Source organism: Pinus tabuliformis, chromosome 5_1 (genome assembly GCF_031772625.1).
Source record: "Pinus tabuliformis cultivar Carrire ecotype Pingquan chromosome 5_1, CPIR1, whole genome shotgun sequence".
Taxonomy (NCBI): Eukaryota; Viridiplantae; Streptophyta; class Pinopsida; order Pinales; family Pinaceae; genus Pinus; species Pinus tabuliformis.
In genome coordinates this window covers 738,113,887-738,124,137 of record NC_142305.1, presented here as the reverse complement: position 1 = coordinate 738,124,137, position 10,251 = coordinate 738,113,887, and the positions used below count along the sequence as shown (strand labels likewise).

Below are 10,251 nucleotides of genomic sequence, written 5' to 3'. Positions count from 1 at the left end.
TTGACAGTTAACCCTTAGTGAAAAGTAAATAATTTAATTCACTTAACAATTAACCCAGGGGTATTGGTAGTTAACCTATTGATAATTAATTCCTTTAAATTACCTATTGATAGTTAACCCTTAGTGAAAAGTAAATAATTAATTCACTTAACAATTAACCCAAGGGGTATTAGGGATTTCTTCCTATTGGTAGTTAACCTATTGATAATTAATTCCTTTAAGTTACCCTATTGATAGTTAACCCTTGCTGAAAAGTAAATAATTAATTCACTTAACAATTAACCCAAGGGGTATTAGGGATCACATATTGGTAGTTAACCTATTGATAATTAATTCCTTTAAATTGCCCTATTGATAGTTAACCCTTAGTGAAAAGTAAATAATTAATTCACTTTAACTCACTAAACTTTGGGTTGTGTGCAAGCCTGATTGAAAATTTTATATTTTAATTTATTTTGATCTTATTTAAAAAAAGTTAGTTACAGGATTTACTAAAAAAATCACTAAATAAAAAGGTAGTTAGTACCTGCAGTGTACTATATTGTTTGATGCAAGGGAAGGCAAGACACTGCTAGTAGGGAATTCTTGAGTTGGTTGGATCCAACAAGTAGGGAATTCTTGAGTTAGTTGGATCTAGTAGGGAATTCTTGAGTTGGTTGGATCTAGTGGAATCCCGAACCTGGACACTAAATTCCGCAACCAAGCTAGACATATGAGTCTATGAGTACTTGGGTTGTACTATATAGTCTTGATGCAAGGGAAGTGTGAATACCTCGGTTGTACTATATTGTCTTGATGCAAGGGAAGGCAAGACACTGAGAGTATGGAATTCTTAAGTTGGTTGGATCTAGTGCGAATATGAAATTCTTGAGTTGGTTGGATCCAGTGGAATATGAAATTCTTGAGTTGGTTGGATCTAGTGGAATCCCGAAGCTGGACACTAAATTCGTCAGCCAAGCTAGACATATGAGTCTATGAGTACTTGGGTTGTACTATATAGTCTTGATGCAAGGGAAGTGTGAATACCTCGGTTGTACTATATTGTCTTGATGCAAGGGAAGGCAAGACATTGAGAGTATGGAATTCTTAAGTTGGTTGGATCTAGTGCCAATATGAAATTCTTGAGTTGGTTGGATCCAGTGGAATCTCGAAGCTAGAATTCTTAAGTTGGTTGGATCTAGTGCCAGTATGAAATTCTTGAGTTGGTTGGATCTAGTGGAATCCCAAAGCTAGAATTCTTAAGTTGGTTGGATCTAGTGCCAGTATGAAATTCTTGAGTTGGTTGGATCGAGTGGAATCTGGAAGCTAGACATATGAGTCTGTGAGTACCTGGGTTGTACTATATAGTCTTGATGCCTTATAACAAACTTGCTTAGGTTGTTGTTAACAACGGTTCTGGAATGGAAATGAAACTGGCACGAGGGGGAGAAGTGGTAAAGAGGACCATTCTTATTGGCCGTGGAGTGAACTTCATCCCTGATGTATTTCCTGGCAAGCCTTAACTAGAACAAACAAGTATTTTAATTCTTGTTTTGTGAAATATGAAAGTAATTAGGTTGTTGTTAACAACTATTCTGGAAATGATTTCTTGGCAATCCTTAACTAAAATAGATAAGTATTTTAATTCTTGTTTTTTGAAATATGAAAGTAATTAGGTTGTTGTTAACAACTGTTCTGGAAATGAAACTGGCATGAGGGGAGAACTGGTAAAGAGAACCATTCAAAACCATTCAGAACCATTCTCATTGGCCGGGGGAGTGAACTTCAATCCTGATCCTTGATCCTTGGCAAGCCTTAACTAGAACATATATGTATTTTAATTCTTGTTTTCTGAAATATGAAAGTAATTTTTGTGGTTGCAGAAGTATGGTTTTTTTTAACAAGAAACATTGTCATTGTAAGGTTGAAAGGAAATGCTATAATTTTTCTTATACATGACAATGTAAAAGAATATGTGAACAGTGTATATTTAATATTATTATTGAGATACTTAGTACAAAGCTATAATTTTTCATGTACATGACTATGTAAAAGAATATGTTTGTGTCAGCCTACGTGAACATTGTATATTTAATATTATTATTGAGATACTTAGTACAAATGATTTTATGGAACGGGAGCGGTTCCGCTTATGAGATAAGGACTCTTAAGTTCTGGTCATGTATAAGCATATGTTTGTGTCAGCCTATGTGAGCCGTGTATATTTAATATTATTATTGAGATACTCAGTACAAATGATTATATGGAAGAATTTTCTTAACAGTTCCTCTTAAGAGATAAGTACTCTTAAGTTTCTAGAACTCCACTGTGGGTTTCATTTTGATGTGTTTGTTTATTTTTAAAAAATAAAAGTGTATAGAGAACTTCAACAAGAATATGAAATAAGAACATTGTTAAATATTTGTATAAGGAAATAAAAATAGAGCTAATATTTTGGAATTAGTTAGTTCCACCGGGTAAGGGTAAGAGAAAACCCTTGGTGGAACAATCCAAATTTCTCATAAATATGTACCTAAATCTAGGTGCATATGAGGGTCTGAAGCAAGCCCCGCAGAAAGAACAGGTTCCGCCTAAATTCTCGAATATTTGAGTAAAATAGTTACAGTGGTAAGTGGTAAGTAATACATAACCAGGCACTGCTAAAGGGAAGAGCAATACTTATAGCTAGTTCTTTCACTAATCTGTAAAATGCGTTAAAAAATTACTAATTTCAGGACAGGGCAAACCCTTCAACAAATAAAGAATGTATTAAGGACTTTGTTAAAGGAATTTGGGGCGTGAAGGGTAGTCCCGACAGGTCAGCTCGAGTCGATCATCCAGAGTCGTGAAAAAAGTGTTATTTCTCAGGAAATCTTTGAAGTGTGTTGGGTGAAATGTAGGGTACACAATCTCACTAAATAGATTAGGTTACCCTTACGAGCTGGGGGCTCTCGGAACCCTATCCGATGAATGACTGCCAGAGAGACAGTTGTACTGCCCTTTGAATGATCGTCGACAAGACCTTCACCATCTCGAAGGTTCTTTGGAGTTGGGGAGTTACAACTCACCCTTTAATTCATCAAGTCGCGGAGGATACAAACTATAAAACTCCCACGCATGCCGCCAAAGCCTAATAGTTATTCGAAAGTGTAAATGAACCCCAAACTTAACAGCGTAATATTAAGTCGGTTTACCCAGGGAGTTCAGGTTAATGCAAAGAATGTCGCTGGAAACTAATATTGACCTCTATGAGTGTTGAAAAATTACCCAATTAGGTGTGATAAGACAGCCCTGCAAACCTTAGTGAGCAAGGTATATTATTAGGATTCAAGTTGTATAAGTAAAAGAAAAAGAATAATTTACCTTGTGAATTATAATAAATTACATTTTAATTTTCTTTTATTGGTCAAACAATGTGTATGATGAAGAAGTGTTACAATTACATCATGGAGTGCCACTGACACTATTAAGTAATTTCTAATTTAGTTTTCTTAAATTATATAATAGAAAAAAACAAATCATTATTATATAATCAATATCACTTTAACATAAAATTTATCCCAAAACTTAACAAATGAAAAATTGATTAATATTTTATTTTATTATAAATTTACATTATTAATATAGATTATTTAAAAGAGATTTAATAATTTTCCAAATTTATTGTCAACAACAAATATTCCTTGATAAAATAAATATATATAAAAAATACATAAATTGATCCAATGTTTATCACACTTGAAAATGAAGTTTAAAACTTTGGCCAATAATTTTTAAATTTTAAAAATATATCTATATACTTAATAAATTTTAATTTAGCAATATTAAAATTATTAACTATAAAAACAATATATATACGAATGTGGCTATTGAACTAAATGTCATAGTGAAAGTCAACATCAATCCAAATAATAACACAAAATAACGAACTCGATGTCCAAATAATAACACAAAATAGAACCAGCATTTAGTCTTTTTTTTTTAACAATATATTATTAAGAAGTTTTTAAAATAAAACTTACCATGAAAATACGATTCAACGCAACCCACGAGAATAGCAAAGGAACAGTGTTCTCTCACCCCGAAAATCATTCTAGGAATGCCATGGATACCGTCCTCCGTATTATGATTATTATTATTCACTATTTTTATTATTAGCGGAGATATCCGATCTTGAGTGAGATATCAGATGGGCACTTGATCGATAAGGATTTTGGTTATCTGGCTTTTCATCTCCTCGTTGGAATAGTCAAAGCCGTCTCTGTATTTGTAGATGAATCGGAGACCTCGTGCAACTTCGAAGACGAACTTCTTGAGACACAGCGCCACACCGTCATGTTTTACAAATTCCCAATTTAATTCCATCGCTGTCAGATTGAGGAGCCCAATGAGATGATTCATTGCATCTTCCTCTGTACATTCAGGCTTCTCTTTCAAGTAGCACTCTATACCTGAAGCAAACTCCCCACCATCCTTCTTCGCCTGGATCACCCGAAAAGAAATATAATGAAATTATTAGCAAATGAGTAAATTTCTGCAAATTCTTAGTCACACGTTAAAATAATATACCTGGAAATCCTTTGAGTCGTCGACCAGTCTGGCCGTCAATTCCACAAGTTCATGGATCTTGGATGGAAGGTGTATTTGCTCCAGAATGTTGTCAGGTACAAGTTGCCCCATTAACAGAAGCGGATACAAATTTAGTATACACATTCCAGAGCTGGGTTTGCCATTCTTCATGTAATCGTCAAAGGTAGGGACATGTCGAGCCGCCATCCATTCGGACTCTTGCATATACCCTTCAAGGTATCGTTCCCACTGAGCAGCCAATCAGTGAACACACGAATAAGTTAAGAAGAATATTACAAATGCATTAAGAATATTAATAGTAATTTCTCTTCAAAATGTTTTAGTTGTTTTTTTGTATCTTCGTAAATACATACGCCTGCTTTTCGTATGTAGGCTGACATATCCCGTTCTTGCATTTTAGCAACTTCAGCATTCAATTCATTGGATGTGTTGAAGAAGAATTCCAGAGTAATCTTTATGTAGTCTGGAAGACGGTCTTGTAATGAAAGATCCCATCTGTAAATGCCATAAACAAAAGAATAAAACAAAAACTCAAAATTGTCAAGTATATGCCAAAAAAAAAAAAAGAACTTTTCCAATTTTTCCTTTTGAAATATTTTGGATGAAAAGCTGCACAACCTGCAACTACAATAATTGCTGTTGATAACTTATAACTTATGGCCTACTCCCTTAACAATATGTTTTCTGTGATATAGTTTAGGGGTATTCTTGACCAGTCGGGCAAACACAACAAGCAATGTTCAGAGACTATGACAAAATAAAGCCCTTGATGTTTTTGTATTGGATTTGAATATACTTATAAACTACTAATAAATGGATTGCCTATTTCTCCAAGAGAGTTTCTATAATTTAAACTTAAACTCACCGTTTGACTGCTTCTGTGAAGATTTTTAGTTGTTCCAACTTTCCGTGAGTATCATAGAGATCATCTAGGACAGTCATCAGTGTCGCAATTTTTGCGAATGCAATTCTGCTGCTCGAAAACTCCGGTTCGAACGTGCCTATAACCATCCAAAAGTAAAATTCCACGTGACGCTTCCGGTAGAAATTCTGCTTCTCTATATCCGATTGTGACCACCACCTGTAAAGTTTAAACACAATAGACGCGGTATGAATGCAGCACTAGGGCATATCAAATTGTATCAACGATTCTCAATATATCGTAATGTCTAAGAACCACCTTGAGAGAAGCTGTAGCTCTCTTTGATGTGCGGATTGCAGAATATTGAAGTCCAATTTAGCCAACTCTAGAACTTTTTTGTTCATAGTTGACCTGAAGAAAGTAAGTGAAAGAGAGATTAGAGAATTCATAGCAATTATTGATTAAAGTTGAGGATTAAGTACAAAAGCAATAACAAGGTAATTACTTAAGCCATGAATTGTTTTGTCCAAATATTTCGATGAAGCTCCTAGCCTCCCATCTCGGCACACTGCAGTACCAAGGAAAATCTAGGGCATACCTAACCTGAGTAACAGCAATCAAATCAAATCAAATCAAGCTTTTGAGTCTAAATTCAGGAATACCGTACATCACATCACTTGACAAGACTCAAAACTCGTTACCTCTCTCAAAAGGCTTTCACCCACTTCCGTTATATCCACTCTCGTCAAAAGTTGGTTTAGATATTCTGTTGCGAATGCCTTTGCCTCGTCCATCACCTTTTCTCCGGGAAATGAAATTTCTGAAGCCCTAAGTAACGTCAACATGCATCTCACTTTTTCTTCTTCAACAGTGGAACTGTGGAAGAACAGCCCATTTTCGTTCTTGAAATTCTCCAAGACAGCTTTTATAGCCAAGACATAATAAAACATGTGTTACCTCATTATGCTTTTACAAAATATTAAAACTCCCCTAATAAGAAATCAGCAGTTGCAGGTATCACCTGAGGATACGTTATATCGATGGAGTCGGAGAGCCCGAAATCCCAAACCCGTAGCATTGAGATCTTTGGTGAGGGAATCTCTTGTTCCAACACCGATGCCTTCCAGCTCGTTCCAATATCTGCTCACAACAAGCGGATGACGATTAGCAAAAAGGGTATGCAGAACCATGTTTTACATTCTAAAAAAGAGTGTAAACAGTGCATTAAGTTTTACATTCTAAAAACGAGTGTAAACAGTGTATTAAGGGTCTGCAGAAATATTTGACATGAGTGTAAACATTTAACCTGTACACGTAATCAAGAGCAGCTTGTATTTCATGGTGAAAGTGCCGATCAATTCCTAGACATTCAAAAATGTCAACCATCTGGAGACGTTTGATTAAATCATCGTTGCCATCTCTCATCTCACTCAAAAGTAAATGCTTCACTTCTTCAATCATCTTTTCACAGCGTTCATGACATTCAGGTGCCTGATTACCATGCAATGCCATACATTTTGAAAAACAAATTATACAAAATAAAGAAGAGATTATAAAAGATAGAGATTTTCCGTCACTGATTGAGATAATTTATTGACATTCAGTTACCTCATAAGGCGACTTAAGAGATTGTATGAAATAGTCGTCCCACAGATTTCCATGATGATGAGTGTTGATGCAGGATCCGTTCACCTCGGCAGATAGTGGTGCACCTATAGAAATTTGAGCCATTACTTCACCGAATCCAATCTTGTATCTGTTATAATACAAGTCTTAGCCGTTCGATTGAAGTGATAAGAGAACAATCTCTTTTATAGGCCTGGATCGTTGGCTGGGCGAAGGTGAAGAAAACAAATGAGAACAAACTCTTTTATAGGCCTGGATCCCTGGATGGGCGAGAGTGACGGCAACGAAAATCACGTCATATAATGTATTGAGCAGTAAGTCAATGTTTTCATTTTTTATGGTTAGATGTGGGATATTGATTTTATTTTCATTTTTTATGGTTAGATGTGGGATATTGATTTTATAATATCAAATCAATCATTAACTTTGTATAAAGGTATAAATTAATACATTGAATTTAATATTTAACTAACCTATAACAATTAAATTAATATTTTGTGCTTAATATTTCAACTTATATTTTTTTATTGGCTTGTACCACCTAATTAATAATGTCTGCTCATTAACCAAAATGTTAAATTATTACATTGAATTTAATATTCAACTAACCCATAACAATTAAGTTAATATTTTGTGCTTAATATTTCAACTCATTTTTTTTTGGCTTGTATCATCCAATTAATAATGTCTACTCATTAACAAAAATGTTATTAGAGCTATCCGCCATTCACTCAATGATGTCTGCAAAATTAAATTAATATTTTGTGTTTAATATTTCAACTTATATTTTTTTATGGGCTTGTACTATCCAATTAATAATGTCTACTTATTAACAAAAATGTTCTTATAGATATATACCATCCAATCAATGCTGTCTGCAAAATTAAATTAATATTTTGTGTATAATATTTCGACTTATATTTTTTTTTTGGGTTTGTACCATCTTATTAATAATGTCTACTTATTAAAAAAAAATGTTAGGGGTATGTACCATCTAATCATGTCTGTAAAATTAGATAAAACTAAATTTGTGAGAAATGATTATAATAGCTTTCTAACTGTTAACTGTTAAATATGTATGGAGTTTTTGGTTTGAATTTTACAAAATATTTTTTTTTTTTAAGTTTAATTGTAGTTTTAAACGAAAAACAGATTTAACACTTTGAAATGTTTCTGAAATATATCTAGTTAAGAGAGCAAATAAACTTTGTTGAATATTATAATATTATTTAATCGAATTAATTTTAGAATATAAAATTTAATCAATAATATAAAAAATTAATAATTTATTTATTAATTATATATATAAATAAAAATAAATTAACTTATTTTAAATGGTGCATTATTTATTATCCTTTTCATATTATCAAAAACTTGTATAAGTGAGAGTAGTAGAAACTTTCAAACAAATTTCATTTCACATATATGATGAAATATTAATTAGTTTTTTTGGAAAAAAAACCTTTTACCAAGCACAATTTTTTACCAATGAAACTTCAAACATATTATGTTAACATTATTTTTCCAAGACTTCAAACGTATTGTTTTAACATTATTTTATTTAGAAAGAGAAACTTTTAGCAAGCACCGTTTTTTACAAATGAAACTTCAAGAGATCATGTTGATTGCATTTATTGATATACAATATTTTAAAAAATACACCATAAATATTTTCTTCACTTCTTTCAAATACCTAATGCAAAAATTCTTGCAGGTTATAGATAATGGATAAAAAACATAAAACAAAATGAAAAATAACACAACATATTGAAGCAAGTCTATTGTGCCTCTTATCAAAATACTTTTCACTTCTTTCAAATACCTAATGTAAAAATTCTTGCAAGCCACCGCTAGTAAATAAAAAGGATAAGACAAAATGAAAGAGAGCACAAAATATTAAGCAAATCTATCGTGCCTTTTCTCAAAATAAAAATTACAAGAAACATGTATTTTGAATTATTTAAAAAAACGCATTATGATTATTTTTAATATGATATAAATTTAAATTAAAAAGCTGAAGTGAAAGTGCACGTATCTAATTTTTTAAATTCATTTAATTTCAAATTATGTATTTAATATTTTTTCATTAAATAATTTGAAAAAATATTTTTTAATAAATATAATTGTGATATAAATTTGATTTTATTATAAATATAGTTAATTTAATTTTTGTGAATTTTTTGTATTTATGGAATATTATCTCGGTGCTTTATTGTGTAATAATTGAATTTATTAATGGTCTTATTATACATAGATAATTTATTAATATTTTTATTATACATAGATAAATAAAATATTAGAGAAATCTTGATATTGTTATATCTATCTTCTTTTTGCTCACATAATATTAGTATTTCAAATGGATCTAATTATTTACATGAAGAACACTATATTTTATATATATATATATATATATATATATATATATATGAATATGATGGAGCTGTTATCATAAATAGAAATATATAGCACATAGAAGGACCAAATATCATGATATGTTAATCTATTTAAAATGCAAAATTAAAAAAAACGTTTGTATCTCAAGATATTTAATCCGTTTTAGTTATATATAGATATTACATTTTGGCATTTTCATTAGTCAAGTTTGTCTAAAAATTAGGAAAAGATTGATTAGAATCTCAAATTTAAATTCAAAATTTCAAGACATTATATCATTTATGCATTCAAAAATATAATTCAAATATATATATATATATATATATATATATATATATATATATATATATATGACTTTTAGTTACTTGTCTTTGATATAAAATTATGTTATTTAATATAGACATTCAAATATTTTATTTATGATTTTGAGAGTGAAAGTGAAATATTTTTACATCTCATGGGTGGTAATATTAACTACAAACCTAGAAAACATAGTGAGGGTGAGATATTGATGTTTTATAATGTTTTTAATTTTAGCTAACCAAATATGTATATTCATTTATGTTTTTACTATAGTTAACTTTTTTTGCATTTAAAGTATATTTTATTTTTGTTTTTAAAATGGAAACCTGTCAACTCAAGTTAAACAATATATATATATATATATATAATAAAAAAAAATAATAAATAATAAATTGGAGTTTTAAATAGATATATATTAAAGTAAACTATAAAAATACTAAAAGAAAATGAATTTAACAAAAATAAAAATGAATAAAATAAGAAAGAGTTAAATT

The 10,251-nt window shown here is 30.9% G+C and overlaps 1 protein-coding gene across 1 annotated transcript; it reads right to left on the bottom strand.

The window, feature by feature from the left end:
• Positions 1 to 3,982: 3,982 nt before the first annotated feature.
• Positions 3,983 to 7,289, bottom strand: LOC149167060 (longifolene synthase-like). The gene is made up of 10 exons (XM_089432852.1): positions 7,040 to 7,289; positions 6,738 to 6,922; positions 6,453 to 6,571; positions 6,133 to 6,353; positions 5,937 to 6,034; positions 5,750 to 5,842; positions 5,435 to 5,650; positions 4,923 to 5,064; positions 4,549 to 4,797; positions 3,983 to 4,461 (listed from the first exon to the last, which is right to left on the bottom strand). Exons 1-10 carry the CDS (start codon positions 7,160 to 7,162, stop codon positions 4,165 to 4,167), a joined length of 1,743 nt encoding a protein of 580 aa, XP_089288978.1. The 5' UTR covers positions 7,163 to 7,289; the 3' UTR covers positions 3,983 to 4,164.
• Between the last annotated feature and the right edge of the window lie 2,962 nt (positions 7,290 to 10,251).

What these genes read in the sequence shown, in the direction of transcription:
- LOC149167060 (XM_089432852.1), bottom strand. Translation starts at nt 7,162, where the DNA reads ATGGCTCAAATTTCTATAGGTGCACCACTATCTGCCGAGGTGAACGGA. An exon ending in GCTCTTGATTACGTGTACAG is followed by an intron (nt 6,572 to 6,737) that starts GTTAAATGTTTA and finishes TGTTGTGAGCAG; the next exon opens with ATATTGGAACGAGCTGGAAG. An exon ending in TTCACAGAAGCAGTCAAACG is followed by an intron (nt 5,065 to 5,434) that starts GTGAGTTTAAGT and finishes TGGCATTTACAG; the next exon opens with ATGGGATCTTTCATTACAAG.